This window comes from Rattus rattus, chromosome 2, assembly GCF_011064425.1.
Source record: "Rattus rattus isolate New Zealand chromosome 2, Rrattus_CSIRO_v1, whole genome shotgun sequence".
Classification (NCBI taxonomy): Eukaryota; Metazoa; Chordata; class Mammalia; order Rodentia; family Muridae; genus Rattus; species Rattus rattus.
In genome coordinates, this window is record NC_046155.1 from 120,025,471 (window position 1) to 120,043,629 (window position 18,159).

Sequence of the window (18,159 nt, forward strand, 5' to 3'; positions counted from 1 at the left end):
TGACAAGGCAAATGCAGTTCCTAAGGATGGTACCTAAGGAGAGCCTCTGGTCTCCACATGTACACACACATGCATTCATGTTACACACACACAAAGCGAAGTTCTTCAAGAGTCTGGGCCACAGTTAACTATAATTTGTTGGACTTTATTTTAAAAAAAAAGAAAGTAAAGTGCATCTTATTAAAAAAAATACAAAACCCATGTAAATTCAGGGTCCTCGTGATGGGCAGTGTCAGTATCCCTTAGAGTGGTGGGCAAGGGCATGGTGAGCTAGGACAGGGAACAGGGAGGATCCAGAAGTCTGTGTTGGAATTAGAAAACAGGGCTGATGAGGTGGGTGGCGACACAGTTCCTCGACTGGGAAAAGGACAGCAGGCAGCAGTCTTCTGTCACAACGCCCCCTGGGGTCACTCCCTTGCTTTCGAGGCCACAGCCTGATACAGGCTGGAGAAGTCTGGGAACTGGGACTGAGCCCAGGGTCTGGTGAGGAGGGCTGCAGAGCCAGCCTAGCCCTCTAGTCCCTGAGGTGGTGGGGTGTCAGCGGGCACAGACATGTCCTTGGTTGGCTGAAGCTGGAGCAGGGCCCTGATTCTGCAGTGGCCTCAGCAGCGGAGTAAGGCGGAAGGTAGAATGAATAGTCCAGTGGGGGAGGGATTCCCAACTCCAGCTCACAAAGCCACTTTGGAGAAGTCCCCAAGAGCCCAGCAGGCTGAATTGGAGTGGCTGTGCCGTACAGTCTTCCTTATCTATCTCTCCTTCTTCTCTCTCTGGCTTCACATTTGCAGTTTTAAACAAAGGGCTCAGTTAAGTAGCAGAGTTCTGCCATCCAGACAGGGACCCTCTGGCCCCTGGAGGCAGCCCTTTTCGGCCAGACATTGGAACCAGCTGGCCGGGCTGTTGGTGCTGTGATACCAGCTGCCTCCCAGGCAGGGTACCATGGTTGTGTTCTGTGAGAGCAGAGGTAGCTGACCTCCACTGAACATTCACAGCCTGAGGTCAGGGTGGCTGCATCTAAAGTTCTCATACCACAGAGTCTCGGATCTCAGAGCCCAGTCGAACTCGGGGCCGGGGACACACAGGAGACACCTCCACAAAGCTGTCCTGGATACTCAGTGGCCTCTTCTCTGACTCAGTAAAGACTCGGGGCCCTGGGGAGCTATCCGACAGAGCCTGGTAGCCTCGGTGGTCAAGGGGGGTGCTGGGAGGGCCAACACCATTGAGTGGTCGGGTCTCAGGTGGGAGCACTGCAGGGCGAGTCTTGGGGTGCACACTGGCACATTCGCCCTGCTTTAGGAAGAGCTTCATGCCATCCCGATTTCGGTAGAGAAAGAACAGAACCAGAAGCACCACAGCAAGCCCAAACAGAGTACACATCACCAGGAATTCATTCCAGTATGACTTGTCTGCACCCCAGCTGGCCCTGCCACCAGCAGGTGCACTCACTCGTGACGTGTTGATAATGACCGGGGTGCCATCACTCTGGTCATTTTGGTCCATTACTCCATCCTCCTTCACCTCTGGGCAGTAGCTGGCCACCAGCTGCCGGAATCCTTCTTCTATGGACCAACACTGGAACACCCCCAAGCCCTGCTGGCTGCCTACCAGCAGCAGGTCCCCGCTGGGTAACACCCGGCAGGAGGCAGAAGCATTGACAGGAGCCCCATTGTGCAGCCAGAGCCGAGTAGCCAGGTTTGAGAGGAGTGGGCAGGCCAGGGTGTTCACTGTGTTTGCTTGGATCTGGACTTGTTTACATGGCTTACCTGTGGGCAGAATAAGCATGGGGTAGAAGAGGCCATTGCACAGAGCAGCCCCAGGCTTAGTCCCGCCCTCCTGCAATCTGGTGCAGATAGTGTGGTAGTTTGAATGAAAATGGTCCCATAAGCTGTGGCCTTGTTGGAGGAAGTGTGTCACTGGGGGTAGGCTTCGAGGTTTCAGATGCCTAAGTTAGACCCAGTGACACTCTCTCTCCCTGCTGTCCATTGAGCCAGAGGTAGAACCCTCAGCCACTCTCCAGCACCATGTCTGCCTGCATGCTGCCATGTTCTGACAATAATAGACTAACCTCTGAACCGTAAGCTAACCTCAGTTAAATGTTTCCCTTTATAAGAGTTGTGGCAATCATGGTGTCTCTTCCCAGCAACAGAAACTCTAAGACCAACGGTAACTTAGGTGATTTGTTAAGTGATTCATGATCTGGACCCTACTTTGTAGGGCTAGAGAAATAAATCCATACGCACCTAAAAATACCTAGAATTGTTTTCCAAGCAAATACATCTCACCTTTTCCAGGGTATCTTACCTGGCTTAAAAGACCGGGCCTTGGCTGAGGAAATATTGCAGAGTTCCTTGGTATTGGCACCCTCAATATCCTGGATCCATGGCCTGGGTATAAGAGAGTCTTAGGTAGAATTCCATAAGCCAGTGTTCCCTTTTCCCTCCAGAGTTGGTCCCAGGCAGAGAACCTGGTGTGTAAGGACCACCAGGTCCAAAGCAGGTGCAAGAGGCTCGCCTGTAGAATCTCCACCACCACAGGGCTCACTGGGTATCTCCAAGAATCATAATCACATGTGTGTGCTAATGTGGAGGTTGGAGGAAAAACTTGGTGTCATCCTTAGGAACACTATCCAACTCCTTTGAGACACAGTCTCATTGGCCTGGAGTTTAACAACTAGGAGAGAGCAGATGGGCAGGGAATTGTAGGGTTCACCCGATTCTCATGCCACCACCATGCCTGGCATTGTTATGTGTGTTCTGAAAATCAAACTCAGATGCCCAGTTGTTGAGGCAATTACTTCCCTGACTGAGCTGTCTCCTGAAATCCCTGTCTACACATTACTACAAATAAAAGTCACGTACAACCTCCTTTTGCTCTAAAAGCAGAATGTGCCTAGCACTTGGGAAGTATTCACAGGAGGTACAGAAATTCAGTTACCTTCCACAACACAGTGAATGGAGGCCAGTCTAGACTCCATGAGACCCTGTCTGAACTCCCACCCTCCTACAGAAAAACCAAGAGGCTGAGGCATGAAGACTGCCATAAGTTGCACATCAGTCCTGGCTACAGAGCAAGACCCTGTTTTGGGGGGAGAGGGAAAGAGGGGGAGAGGAGGAGAGGGGAAGAGAGAGAGAGAGAGAGAGAGAGAGAGAGAGAGAGAGAGAGAGAGAGAGAGAGAGAGAGATCCTTTTATTCTTTAAAAAAAAAAAAAGAAGAAGCAGCTAGGACTTGAAAAGAAAGATGAATTCCATGCACCTAAAAGTTAGAAAACTCAGTCGAGCAGTGTAGTGGTGTGGTGCACATCTTTAATGCCAGCACTTGGGGAAGCTGAGACAGACTTCTGTGACTCTGAGGCCAGCATGTTCTACGTAGTGAATTCCTGGCTAGCCAGGGCTACAGTGAGACAGTCTCACCAAGCATAAAGAATAAAGGCAGTACAGAGGGTGCTCAGAATCTGCTCTGAAGCAACCAAGGTAGAATCTTCCATATATCCCTCGAGGAGTTACCGCTTCTCAGGTTTGCTGTTGTTGCTGTTTTTGTTTGGTTGGTTTTGGTTTTATTTGTATGGTGGTGGTGGGGAGGAAAGGGAGGCTTTTGTTTTTGTTTTTTGAGACTGTGTTTCTGGACAGTCCTGACTGTCCTGGAACTCAATGTGTAGACCAGGTTGGCCTCAAAACTCATAGAGATCCACCTGCCTCTGCCTCCCAAGTTCTGGGATTAAAGGCATTTGCTATAATAAATACCTAGCTCAAAAAGGGTCTTATATATCCTAGGCTAGCCTCAAACTTTATATAGTCAGGATGATTTTGAACTACAGATCTTCCTGCCTCTACCTCCCTAGTAATGGAACTGCAGGCCACACACACAAAAACATCCCCAAATAGGGAAGTTCCAGAAAAAGTTTAAGAACAGGCAGCAGCACACCACCACGAGACAAGAACATGGCTTTGGGCGTGTACCACTTCTGTGCTTTAAGCATGCAGTAATTCCCGGCCTTTTTCTGTAAACCACAGAACACTACGAATGAGACAGCCCGTGTGTATTAAACACTGGGACCGTTGGTTTTACCTGTTTAGGAAAATAGGATGTAGGTTAAAATCCAACCCACTGATAGGGCTGAGGGGCTCCACTTCATGGACATCCCTCTTAAAAAATTATTTAATTATTATTTTTATGTGTGTGTTTTTGCATGTGCCTAGGTGAATTTATGTGTAGCAGGCGTATGCAGGAAGCGAGTTAGAAGCACTTGGTTGGTTATAAACTGCCTGATATGGGTGCTGGGAATGGAACCTAGGTCTTCTACGAGAGCAGGAAGTGCTCCTAACTGCTGAGCCGTGTCTCCACCACCATCCTTTTTGTGAGACAAAGTCTCAGGTATCCTATGCTCTCCTTGAAACTCATCACGTTGCAGAGAATGCCCTGGGACTTCTGAACCGCCCGCCTCTACCTTCTGAGCGGAAGGATTATATACACGGCGCACACCAGGTCCTGGCCACTCTATTTTCTTCTGATCCTCCACCACTATACACTGAGTTCCGGGCCACACCAAGACTACAGGAGACCTGCCTGGTCTCAATAAAGCAAAAAACAAACAGTAAGGGTAAAACAAGGCTCTGGATTACAGACACGCCCCACTTCAACCGACTCATCCCCAGTTTTGTTGTTTTTTTTTTTTTTTAATTAAGGCAGGGTCTCATTATGTAGTCCTGGCTAGCCTTAAAATCACAGAAATCTTCCTGCCTCTGCTTCCTGCGTGCTAGGATTGAAGGTGTGTGTCACTATGCCAAGTAGCCAATCCCTATTTTCTCAATAGACATCTCCAATCCAAATGTTACTCTACTTTTTAACAGCCTTACTTACAGTAAGCTATGTTCTCATGCAATCCACATTTTGTCTAAAGCTTTACTAGATGTTCCTTATTCTGGCAAACCCTGTCTATTTGTCCCATATAGATTTTGAGGGCTACAGAGAACGGAGAAATAACCATGTGCAGGTGCGGGTAGAATGAGACCTTGCAGGGTCCCAGCGAAGATGCAGTGTTCAGAGATGAGGAGGAGTCCCTTGGCCTTTGGGAGTTCTCACCTGGAGGCCAGATCAGGCTGGTAGAGACTAAGGAGCTTGCAGGTGGAGCCGTTCCAGGCGCAGTAAGGGTCTCGAGCCAGGAGGCAGTCTCCACAGGTTGGGTACAGGCTGCAGTTGGCTACGGGCACTTGCACTACCCCAGAATGGGAGGAGGCATACAACAGTCCCTACACAGCCAAACATGAAGAGTAAGAGAGAGGCGCAGGCACCAGGACACTCAGTCACACTACCCTCCTCACATGGTCACTAGTCACCCCAGGGAACCGCTGACATGATCTGCCACACATCCTTTTGATGGTCAGAAGCCAGGGCTCTATAACTTCCCATCTTGCTTTGACAAGGGGTGTAAAGCTGGCTGGTTGACAACCAAAGTGGTCAAGTTCACTCCACGGCCCACTCACCCCATGGCTGTCCAAGAGCAGGTTCTGCACAGGCTGTCCTTGAGGGAAGACCTGCAGCTCCTCAATGATGTGCACTCTGGAGTCCAGGGTCACTGCCTTGTGCAGGCGACCATCACCTGGAATCAGGAACATGACTCAGGCCCTGGCAGAACTCACTGCCCAGGATCTGCCAGTCATGTATGCATTCCCGTCCTTAACCCGATCCTGGGGACTGCAAGCACTCACCAGTGCCCAGAAATAGTACATCATACGTGCTGTGCAGGCCAGGCACTCGGTGCACGGCCACCCGCTGGTAGCGGGCTTGTGGCTGGAGCAGTAGCAGGCGGCTGCGGACCTGCCCATCCATCAGGAAGTGATCCTTGAGGAAGTTCAGCACTCGGTCTGGGAGCTGCAGTGACGAGTTGATCTTCCGTTCCCGGGCACTGTTGGTGATGCACTGAAAAGGCAGAAGCATGAGGAGCAGGATCAGCACGGAGCATGCCCCACAGGGACAGTAGCAGCCCCTGCCCCACTAACTATGCTCCAGAAATCATGGCACATCTGCCTTTCTGCACAGCGCTGGTCCAAAGGCAGATCTGACGTGTGAGGAAAGCAAGGCCCTGGTTTCCTGCTGGCCTATGGCCTACTGATCCTCAAAAATTTGCACACAGCCCTCAAAAGGTGTGACTTATTTTGCCTGGGTCTTACCCATGAATGTTACCCTAGGGTTCTCAGCATCATTATCTCAGCACAGCTAGCCTTACCCAATTCCCACACCTACCCGGGCCCTGTTTCTCTCTAAGGGTTTCTCTGTGCACAAGGCTTAGCTGGGTGGACAGGGTAAGGTACAACAGTAGTACAGTCTTGTGCAAAGCTGGGTGTAGTAGCATCCTCCTGTACTCCTAGTACTTGGGGTGGAGGCAGGAGGATCAGGAGTTCAAACAACCTAGACCACACGAGACTGCTGTCACTGAGACAGACAACTAAAAACAATCTACACCACTGTACAGAGGTCAGGCTGACAAGACAGGACTGATGGCGTTTTGTCATTCACAGGCCATCTTCTTTGGTAAGGGTCTATTATGCCCTATTTCAAAGACGAGAAATCAGATTCAGAGAAGCTTCACAGTTTGTATGAGACCATACAGCCTTGCTCTCGGCATGGTCCAGGGACCAAGCCTGCCCAGAAGCCACTCTGAGCACAACCCTACTGATACCTACCGCTCCCGGCCGGGGAGTGGGCACTGGGTGGGTCTCAGTATACCACTGCTGTGTCTCTCTGTTCACTTTCTTGTACAGACCATCAAAGGCCTTCTGCACGTCATTCATGGTGAAGACGCAGATGGCAGAGCCTTCTGTGGTCCCTCTGTGCCTGCGAAGGAAACAACCAAATTAACTCTGAGTTCCGAGTTGATAAGTGAGGTTGAAGATGCCATCAGTGGGGTCTAGCCACTCTTTACCCACCCTCCTGTCCCCTGCTAAACCCTAGCATCTCACCACTGGGAGGTAAAGACCCCATAGAAAAGGGTCTTGCGCCAGTCCTGAGGGTTGGGGTTCAGGGTGAAGACATCTTGTAGCACGTTAAAGGGAAAGCCATCATCGGGCCGGGAGCACAGGAGCTGAGCCTTGAGGAAGGAGGTCCAGCGCTGCTGCAACACCCGCTCTCCACCCTCATCGCCCTAGAGGAGAAGAGGGCACAGCTTAGTCACAAGCTGAGGGCCATTCTCAAGAATACAGTGTTGCCTTGCCAGCCCTCCTCAGCAGTAACTGAGACACACAGGAATGGAGACAGAGAGAGAACCAGGACAAATATGCACCTACATAGAGAAAACTTAGGAAGGTATGCTTCCCATCACAGAAGTATACTCCCTACTGTGGACGGTGAGCAAACAAGGACAGAGGGAAAACCATCTAAAGAGGGAAGGGACAGGAGAGAACTCAGGGGTCAGTGCTTGCTATCTGGCATGCTAGCATCACTGGCCGCTTCAGCTTACTCAGGAGAATGAGGCAGGAGGATTGCTAGAGTCTAGGAGTTTGCACCCAGCCAGGGAGTGAAGTAGGAAGGACTTCAACACAATGAACACATAACTGAATAAGTAATAGGGAAGGTGTCCATGATTGACAGGTTATTGAGCAAACAGGGAGAAATAGCATAACTCAGGTTTGTAATTAAGTTAATACAAATGCATTAGTTTAAATGGATCAGCAGAGAACACAGTGGCTCCTCCTTGTGAGGATAGCCGGGACCCTAAGAGCTTTACACCACAGAACTTAATTCATGCGACAGCTAGTGACACCATCCCTGCCATTTAACAGTTAAGGAGTGGGGCTGGAACCTGGAAGTTCCAACTCAAGAATCTGGCTGTTGTCTGTTTCCTGTAGATCACTTCTAGGTGCACGTTCCTGGGTTTCCAGCTCATGAGAAAGCCAAGGACTTCTTTTCCAAATAGCTTATCCCTAGCCCCATGTAAATAGGGTGGGATAACACGTGCAGGACCATCAAAAGTTCAAGGTTAGCCTGAGTTACACAGGAAATTTGAGGCCAGCTGGATTACTCAAGAGACCCTAAAAGAGGAATGACTATTTAAAATGTTAAGGTAGGATCTGTGGGCTGAGGCAGGTGAATCTCAGGTGAGTGGAGCTAGCTTGGTCTACAGAGAAAGTTCCAGGATAGCCAGGACTACACAGAGGAACCCTGTCTTGGAAAACAGACAGACAGACAGGACCTTGTTAAGTTGTCCAGGATGGCCTTAAACTTGAGATTTACCACTCCCCGGCTCCCTGAATGTCAGGATTTTGGGTACACACCTTCATACCTACTTTTAATGTAAGATTTTCTCAATTAAAAGAACAGAGGCCAACTAGGAGTGGTGGCACTCTCCTTTAATCCCAGCACTTGGGAGGCAGAGGCACATGGATGTCTGTGAGTTTGGGGCCAGCCTGACTTACAGAGTGAGTCCCACAATGGCCAAAGCTACGTAGTGTAACCTTAGCTCAAAAACCAAAAGAAACCAGCAGTGGTAGTGCAAGCCTTTACTCCCAGCCCTCAGAAGGCAGGAGCAGGAGGATCTCTGAGCTTGAGGCCAGCCTAGTCTACAGAGTGAGTTCCAGGATGGATAGGGCTACACAGAGAAACACTATCAAAAAAACAAAACAAGGGCTGGAGAGATGGTTCAGTGGTTAAGAGCACTGACTGCTCTTCCAGAGGTCCTGAGTTCAATTCCCAGCAACCACATGGTGGCTCACAACCATCTGTAATGGGATCTGATGCCCTCCTCTGGTGTGTCTGAAGACAGCGACAGTGTACTCATATACATTAAGTAAATTTTTTTTTTTTTAAAAAAAGAATTTTTTTAAAAAAACAAAACAAACCAAAAAATAAAAGGGGTTACCGCACAGCATGGAGACACCAGCTCAGCCCTGGGAGGCACACTGCCCTGAGCCCAGACACCCAGATTCAGGACAAGGATGAGGAGGAAGAGGAGAGACAGACTGGTTGCTGGTTGAGCTGCTGCTCCCTGGAGGATAATTCTGGAAGGTCACAGATGGGGGTGCTCTCCTCGCACTCACCTTACAGACTCGGGCAACTCTGGACACAATGGTGTTCTCAAAGAACTCAAACTCCTGGCCCGTCTCGCTGAAGAAGAAGTAGATCTTATCATCATCACCTATCGGGCTGCCCAGGCTCTCAGGAACATAGGCTGAGGCCACAAAGGCAGGGTCTGCAGAGACCAATGGAGGATATGCAGTCAGTCCAGGAACCCCTGAGACAACATCCCCCCCTTAAGGGTTAGACAACTGCTCTGTGGGTCAAGGCAGAACTCCACCTTGCAGCCAGTTGAGGGAGCTCTCAGTCTTGGTGGGGCGGGGACTCTGGCTCCGGGAAATGGCTGGGTCGTTTCCCTGGAAGCTACTGACTGTTCCAGTGTACAGCTCACCATCTGCCAAGAGAATGCTCCCATGGGAATGGCTCCCTTGGCCCAGGGCCTGTGCCCTACTCAGGGCCCAGAGTGACCACAGCCCCATCCATCCTGTCTAGATGGAAGCAGGGACTTGGAAGAGGGCAGCCCGCGGTCACTCGATGTCCCCCACCCCAACCAGGACAGCATGCGGGACACCACCTTACTTCTGGAACCCACACTGCCCAGAGCCCAGACACACCCCAGATTCAGTCCTCCTGAATTCCACAGAGCACAGAAGCACCCAGCCTGTGCCACCACTTACCAACCACCAGAGCCGTGGACTTGAAGTTGGGGTCAAAGGGACACCGGCCCTTGCCATCCTCTAGGAGGACACTGCCAGCCTCGTCTCGGGCTAATGTAAAGCTTGCTGTGTTCTGTGGGGGAGTAGATAGGTGGCCTGCTCAGGACTGAGACATGGATGAGGGGGTGCACAGCAGGGAAGTGAGTGTGTGTCCTCCTCACCCCATGGTCTGTGTGAATGCATGTGTGCAGTGGGCCCTGATCCCCAGTGAACAGGGAAGACGTGTGGCTTAGAGCCAGGGAGAGCAACACCATGCAAACCCAGCAATTTCTGACTCCAAGTCCTGTGTTCCAAAACACAGCCTTTATGCCACCCTCTGCTAGAGCGTGTTAGGGTGTACGGTGGGAACACAGGGTGGGCACATGCTGAAGGGTGCACGAGGTGACCCGGAGCATCAAGTATAGCAAGGGAAGGAAACTGGAGGGCAGGAAGCCGGAAGTCAGACAGGATCTCTAGACAAGGTGGCTGCATGCACCCCTCCCTGCCCCTGCAGGGAGACCTAGTAGGAGCTGGGTGGCAGCCAGAATGATGGGCTCAGGGGTCTCAAGACTCTGCTGCTACCTAGAAGCCTGCCCTTAGGGTCTTCCTTCACCAGGAATCAGGGTGAGAGAAGATCCCCCCTGGCAGGAAGGCTGTGCCCCAGGCAGCTGCAGCAAGGCTGCAGGAGAGAACTCACAATGTAAGCACACAGGGGGCTGAAGGCTGCGGTGCCACAGGTGAGCAGATGGCTGCTGTTGAGGGGCAGAAGGATCTTGATGTAGTTTTGACAGTCACGCTGTGGGGAAGGAGAGCATGTCAGGTCCACGTATGCCACCAGGGGGCAAAGCAGAGGCCTCCACCCCAGACCCAAGACCAAGCCTTCACTGGGGACCTGGTGAGTAACAGAACAATGGACCAGGCTCTAGGCCAGAGGTTGGCTGGCAGAGCTTAATCAGGGTCTGCACTGGGGCTCAGCTAGTTTCTGGATTGGCTAATGCTCCTTCTCTATGGTGAAAGGCACCCCAGAGGGAGGAATTCCACCTTTCGGAGTGTCTTAATCCTCTTGAGAGGACTCTCCAACCCTGGGGGAGACAGGAGGTAAAGCAGAAGAACTGCTCAGCCCTGAACTCCTGGCACAAATGGCACCTCTACAAGGTATCTCATAGGAAATTTCCAAATTGGTACCGCCAACACCCCAAGGCCCAGTGAAGTCTTTCCATCTTTCCAGTGGGAGGCTATGGCCTGGCTGTCTCTCAAATTCCACACCTTCCTGGATGCTAAACCTTCAGTAAACAAAAACCCAGAATCTGATAATTTTTCACCCCTTTATGGATAGCACCCTGCAAAAGGCACTATCATGGCCTGACCCACGATGGCTTCCCTTGTGTTCAATTCCAGAGAGGACACTATCATGGACACAACGGGACCCATTTGTCTATTTATGAGTTTCACCACATAGCCCAGGCTTGACAGGAATTAATAGTCCTCTGCCTTACAAGTGCTAGAATTACAAGGAGGCACAAACATGCCTGGCTCAAAGCCATCTTTTTAGAACACAGGCAGGATAGGTCTGGTGGCACAAGTCTATAATTCCAACTACTCAGGAGGCTGAGAGAAGAGGATCACAAGTTCAAGTCCAGCCTGGGTGAAAAGGCCAGTTGAACCTGCCTCTCACAAAGAGGGTCGGGGATGTAGCTCTGTGGTAGAGCACTTATCTAACACATGTGAGGCCCTGGGCTTAATCTGGAGTTCTGTAAAACAATGCAAAAACAGACACCCATGCCACTTCTCTGCTCAGCTTTCTACTGGTTTCCAAAATGATTCATTCACGCAGAGTAAAACCTAAGTCCTGCTTAGTGTCTGGGTATCTCACAGTCACGTACCTTACCTTCCTCTAGTCTTTGCACTATATAAATGTCTGTCTGTCTGTCTTTTTTTTTTTAAGACAGGGTTTTTCTAGGTAGTTTTTGCTGTCCTGGAACTCACTCTGTACACCAGGTTGGCCTTGAACGCACAGAGATCCACCTGCCTCTGCCTCTAGAGTACTGGGATTAAAGGTGCGCCACCACAGCTTTCTTGTTTATGTGCCTGAGTGTGGATCTCATTGTGTGCCAGGTGCCCACACATGGGGGCCAGAAGAGGGAATTGTGTCCCTGGGGATGGAGTTACAGAAGGTTATGAGGTGTCGTGTGGAGCAGGCCGGTCCTTTAGAAGAGCAGTCTGCACTCATGACTGCTGAGCCAGTTCTCCAGCCCTGGTTTTTCCTTTTTGTCATGACCACCGCACAAACTGATTTTTCATTAGTTTTTCTTTCAATTTTTTTAGCTCTTTGAAATGGTGTCATGGTGTTCAGTCCATCAATCTGCTATGTAGTCCAGGATGACCTTGAACTTCTAACCCTCCGGTCCAGGTTCTGAGATTACAGGCATGGTTTTACTCTTTCATAATGTCTCTAGTAGCTAACAGCACAGACCAAGTGCTGAAGAGGGGCTGAGGTGTGGCTCACCACCAGAGCGCCCGTCCAGCCTGTGGGAGGCACAGTGTTCCACCCCACACCACCAACATGTACTTGCTGACTGTTCACAGAATGAAGTGTGAGTGGATGGGGACATCCAGAGCTTAACCTGAAGACCTCTGGGAATAGCCGCAAGTCCTACAGGAGAATGTTGGATTGGACTGGACCAAACTAGAATCTGCCAGACTTGGGGCTGGAGAAATGGCTCAGCGGTTAAAGAGCACTGACTGCTCTTCCAAAGGTCCTGAGTTCAAATCCCAGCAACCACATGGTGGCTCACAACCATCTGTAATGAGATCTGATGCCCTCTTCTGGTGTGTCTGAAGACAGCTACAATGTACTTATACATAATAAATGTTTAAAAAGAATCTGCCAGACTTGGCTGTCAACTAGAGACCCTTGACAAAGACATAATCACCACCTCACCAGGTCGTATTGGACACTGTTTTAAGTGTTAGGGGCCAGGTTTATCCAGGGATACAGTCATATTATCCCCATCGTACAGGTGAGAACAGCAAGGCTCAGCCAGAAGAATCTATCCAACATCATACAGGGCTGGGGCTGGGACTCAAGCCCAGTGCTGGGTATGTCCAGGCCATGCCCTTCCCATACAGCCATATCTGCTCAGTGTTCTGCCCAGGTCTCACCTTTGGGTCCTTGCCCTTGAAGCTGCACTGCTGCTTCCTGTCAGCATCTGCACTCCACAGCAGCTGGGGAAGGAGGAGGAAAATAGGTGTGCAAGGGCACAGAGGGTGTGCAGAGCCACACTCCTGTCCTGTCCCGTCCAGAGCATCCTGACCTGCAGGCCAGCTTCCCGCACACACACAGACAGACAGACGGACAGACACACACACAGAGACAGATACACACAGACAGACACACACACAGAGACAGATACACACACACACACACACAGACAGACAGACAGACAGACACACACACACACACACACACACACACACACACACACACACACACACACACACACACACACACACAAAACCACCCACCCCTGGCCACCCTCATACATCTCTCACCTCTTGGTACTCCCCGCCCGGCAAGAAGCTGAGGTTGCTGTTAAGGGCAAAGAGGGCCTCTCGGGCCCCCACATACAGCGTCTTGCCATCTTGGCTCAGCAGAAGGGCCGTGTAGTTGGAGATGTTTTCAGCTTCAAATTTTCTAATCAGCCGTTCTTCAGAGTCTGAGGAGAGAAAATCGGACATGCCTGAGAATCGCCTTTTCCGTTCATTTTAGGAATGATTGCATTTAGTCTAAGGGAGATCTGCAGGACAGTCAGTAGCATGGACCCAGGACAATAGGTTGGTTATAAAGAAGAGTATCATTCCCGACACTCAGACATAAGATAGAGATGCACTAAGGTACACGGAGAAGAACATTAATTACAGCTCCATTCGTATGATTGAAAAAGTGGAAACCAGACTGGAGAGATGGCTCAGTGTTAAGAGCACTGACTGCTCTTCCAGAGGTCCTAAGTTCAATTCTTAGCAACCACATGGTGGCTCACAACCATCTGTAATGGGATCTGTTGCCCTCTCCTGGTGTGTCTGGAGACAGCTAACAGTGTACTTATACATTATAATTCTTTTTAATAAAAAAAAGTGGAAACCTAAGAGTCCGAGGTAGGGTGAGAATAGATTATAATAGTCCACTCAATGGGATATAACCCAGCGTGCAAAAGCAACATAGATTAGAAACTCCAGAAAACACACAGATAAATTGTGTAAGAGATACAGACTCTAGCGAGGTGTGATGGTACACACCTGCAATCCCAGCACACGGGAGGATGAGGCAGGGGAATTAGCAGTTTCAGGCCAGTCTGGGTTTACTTAAGTGAGGCCCAGTTTTGAGAGGGGCGGGGAATATGAAGCAAATTAAAATATACAGTAATGGGTGACAAGTACGTAACACACTGTAAGAAAGAGCAGGCTCGGTGGGTCAAGGTGCTTGCCACCAAGCCTTCCCACTTGAGTTCAATACCCAGGCTCCACACGGTAGAAGACAGTGACTCCCACACGCTGTCATCTGCCCCCTCCCTCGTGAGTATGGCAGTGCGCACGCACACACAAATAACTGTAATGCAGAGACGGGCTGAAACATTTAACATCCTCCTTTTGCACAGCATCTGACCAATGAAAGGAAATGCAGGGGCAGCCCTCTCCCTCTGATTCTGCCTCCAGCCAGATCCCCTGTTGGGGAGTGGTGGTGGGGTGGAAATGAAACTCTGCTGTCCCTCCTAGGAGCAAGGAGGGTCACAACATGCTGTACGAGGCTAACAGGGCTTGGGGTGTGGTCCAGTACATGCTTGTCTAACATGTAAGGGTCTGGGTTGGGTCCCTAACAGCACACATGACTGTATGTCAGATACACACAAGTGAGGATTACATCAGACATTGAAAATAAAATGTTAACGTGTATTCTAAGTGTGCTGTTAATTTGACTGTGGATGACCCAGCCTAGGCCGCTGTGAAGTATATAACCTTAGCCAAATGGAATTTGCTTTGCTTTATTTTTTTTTGGGGGGGGGGCGATAGCTCTGTTACACAGCCCAGACTACTCTCAAAATCATGATTCTCCTGCCTCAGCCTCTTGAGTGCTGGGTGACAAGAACGTGTCAGCCTGCCCAGGCAGGGTATTATTGTAAGTGGCAAGGAGGGGAAAGCGCAGAACGTGTAGGGATGGGTGAGGAGGACAAAAAGCCTCATTCGTCCCTGCAGTAAACTGAGAGATGAGAGACAAGAAATGGTGGTGTGAGCATCTCATGACACTGTCCACAGGAACACTGGCAGGGTGGGAACTCTCGGTGACCCAGAGAACCAGGTACAGAATGGCTGACAGTGTGGGTTCTTACAGCAAAGCCTCTCCTGCTTAACATCTAAAGGAGTGTGGAGTGTGTACATCAGAGAGCAGCTCTGGGGATCGGTACCCTCTTCCACCATGTGAGTCCCAGAGACTGGATCTGACTGGCAGGCTTGGCTAACCATGGTGCCTTTACCCCCTGAGCCTTCCTGCACTTACTTATATACGGACGCACAGACGCACAGACACAGTACAACTCGAGAAAACTTTAGAACCTGTTCATTGCTGCAGAAGATGTACTTATTAGAATATAATAATTATTAAGTAAAAGTGAAGGTTACAGAATGCCTGGGCAGATTATTTCCCTTTGTGGGAAAAAACATGAATGAGAAAACAACCCAGACAGGGGACACTGCAGCGAACCGAGGAGCCGTGAGCATTTCCCTCTTGTATTATTCTGAGGTTTCACAGTAAGCAACTTATTCTTACGTAATGTAAAAGATGTGAATAGAAGAGGGAAAAAGAAACAATCAATGCCCACGGGCCCATCAGTGTGTTCAGCCCAATGGCTAGTCAGTGCGTTCACACTCTGAACAACTGATGGGCTCAGAGAGAAATTATTTAAAACAGACCCAAAACAAACAAACAAACAAACAGCACCTAGCAGAAAGCAGCCCCTGACCAGTCTCAGGCCTGTCCCAACTGACCAGTGGCTCAGGACCATGCAAACAAACAGACTCACAGAGCTGGGAAGCCATGAGGCAGCATGCGGGCCAAGCAATGTGAGGATGACTCCATGTGTGTCTGCAAGCCCAGTGTTTTTACCCTCAGCCTGCTTCCAGGAAGAGGTAAGGAAACGCAAAGACAAGAAAGTGTTGAAAGAGAAGCATTAAAATCGCAGGCCGAGGAAAACCAATCAGAAGAAGCCATCTAAGCCAGAGAGAGAGCAGTCACGTAAGCAGTCATGGGATCTTCACACAGCGATTGGGGTGGGCCGCACATCTAGCATCAAGACTCCTGGGAGCCACAGAGAAAGGGGAAGTGAAAACACTTGGTTCTCACACTGTTCAAGAACAGGAAACCACACCGACCCTTTGACCGAAGCTCAGCCTTTTACCACACAGCACAGGATGCTGAAGCAGCTCTCAGGTAGGATCCCCAAGCCTGCTGAGACACATGGGACAGGTAACACCTCCAGTCACTAGACAGCAGGGGCTCACAGCTGCTCCTGGAGAGGGATGTGGTGCAGAAGTTTGAGGAAATGTGTGTCTCTGTGGCTGAAGTTTTGTCATACTCCTAAAACCCAGAGTTACACACGGGGCTGCACTAGAACTTAAGGAACAGTCCTGCCTGAGGCCAGAGCCTGAATTCTGACACTGCCACCACGGGTAGTCGAAACCCAAAGATGTCCTCCTCTCTTTCTAAACTACCAAGAGCCTCTTCTCAAACTCTTAATTCCTGTAGCACCCGAGACTTCCAACCCTTAGTACTGAATACACTGGGAGGCCAAGGAAAGTTCCAGTACCAATCCCAATCTCCCTAAACAGTACCTTGACTCCAGGCCCTCCCAAGAGATTCTGAAACTGCTGGTCTGAGCCTCTTGACCAGCTCTCAGTGACTTAGAAGGAGGTGGCCCAAGGACTACTCTGAGAGGGTCCAAGGAGGCCCTTCCATATGATACCCACTGAATTCACTGTGGCTTCTTGTGTCTATCACAGGGACAAGACAAAAAGTGCAGCTCACAGGAGCCTCACGAAGACTCAGCGACATCAAGCACACAGCTCCTGTACCCCTTTATCTCTTGTACCCCTCAAGGTTTTCTGGAAACGTAGGCTGCCTCTGGTTTGCCAGAGCTTATCTGCCTGCTCCGGAGGGCATTTCCACCTGGGTGGGACCTACAGCTCTAAGCGGGAAGCCACCCTTGGATTCTGTCCAGATACAGAAATGCCAAGAGGCCAAGATAAGCACAAGTTCCAGGTGGCAGCTCAACATCCCCTCCACTTTAGCCTGCGTGGATGGCAAGCTGCCCAGGGTCCCTCAGACAGAGTCAGGCCAGGCTGGAGGGGAAGCCTGGGTGCCAGCGGTCCGAGACTTTCCGTATCTGCTGGGAACACACTGAACAGAATGACCATGGGATGGAAAGTGAGCACAGTGCCTTCATAACATGCCCTCTCATGCTGGGACCGCCCTCCGTCCCTGCCCTCAGCCCTCCTCCCTTCCACCCTGTGCCTCAGACTTAAGAGTCATGGTGTGCTAATGATCCTGGCTGTGGACTTCACTATTGGCCACTGGTTATCTCACAAGGCAGACTGAGACCATATACTGGAGTCAAAGACCTGGTTCAAATCCAGCCTCTGCCGCTCATAAGGACAAGACACTTAACCTCTCAGAGCCTCACTTTCCTTATCTGCAAAATGGGGACAATAATAGCCCTCTGCCTCATGGAGCTGTTATGAGAAGGAGCAAGATTACGTATGTAAATAACAATGTACATAATAACCCACACTTACCGAGAGCTTCACTCAAAACAACTTTACACACGCTCCCCTGCGCTGGCATGGTGCCTGGCACACGATCAACACTCGAGTAGCTCAAAAACAAAATCTAAAAGCCCTGCAGGAAAATCCAGCCAGGCAAGCCACAGAGGGCAGGGCAGGGGGTGCGGCCTCCCTGCTGAGAGCTTACAGCATCAGTCCATTCACTCCACCAGAGTCTGAGTGTGGTCCACAAGGGTCTCAAGCAGATTAGCTAGAAACAGGATGTGTGCTACAGGCATGCATTGGGTGCTGTGATTACCCAAACTCCCATGTGTCTGGGGCCACCTCAATAGAGTGACTGTGTAGACGTCTGTGCAGAGGGCCCTGCCTGAGCCTGCCCATGTCTGTGTGTCTGTGTGCCTATGTGCACGGAACCTCAAGGCCTGTCCAGGCTTGTGCATGAGTTCCCGGTGCTCTTTGTGCAGAGGTGACTGGAAAGGTAGAGGTGTGTAGGTGTGTAGGTGTGTGTGTGTGTGTGTGTTCTCTGTTGTGCCAAAGAGCATGTTCCACCTGGTCTCCTGGTTGTGAATATGGCTCAGATATTCTCCCTGTTCCCCTACCTGGGTTTTAGCCTCTAAGTACAAACTCTGGC

At 50.4% G+C, this 18,159-nt stretch overlaps 1 protein-coding gene across 1 annotated transcript in view; it reads right to left on the bottom strand.

Annotated features, from left to right (window-relative positions):
• Positions 1-119: 119 nt before the first annotated feature.
• The window catches only part of Sema4b (semaphorin 4B), a 40,349-nt gene continuing 22,309 nt past the window's right edge, over positions 120-18,159 (bottom strand). Inside the window, exons 3-15 of the mRNA XM_032893366.1 lie at positions 13,251-13,414; positions 12,861-12,923; positions 10,396-10,494; positions 9,681-9,792; positions 9,284-9,397; positions 9,027-9,178; positions 6,954-7,135; positions 6,678-6,828; positions 5,703-5,913; positions 5,478-5,593; positions 5,077-5,243; positions 2,299-2,381; positions 120-1,760 (exon numbers count right to left, since the gene is read on the bottom strand). Coding sequence (XP_032749257.1) covers positions 1,021-1,760; positions 2,299-2,381; positions 5,077-5,243; positions 5,478-5,593; positions 5,703-5,913; positions 6,678-6,828; positions 6,954-7,135; positions 9,027-9,178; positions 9,284-9,397; positions 9,681-9,792; positions 10,396-10,494; positions 12,861-12,923; positions 13,251-13,414 — 2,354 coding nt within the window. The 3' untranslated portion in view covers positions 120-1,020. The remainder of the gene's footprint in view (positions 1,761-2,298; positions 2,382-5,076; positions 5,244-5,477; positions 5,594-5,702; positions 5,914-6,677; positions 6,829-6,953; positions 7,136-9,026; positions 9,179-9,283; positions 9,398-9,680; positions 9,793-10,395; positions 10,495-12,860; positions 12,924-13,250; positions 13,415-18,159) is intronic.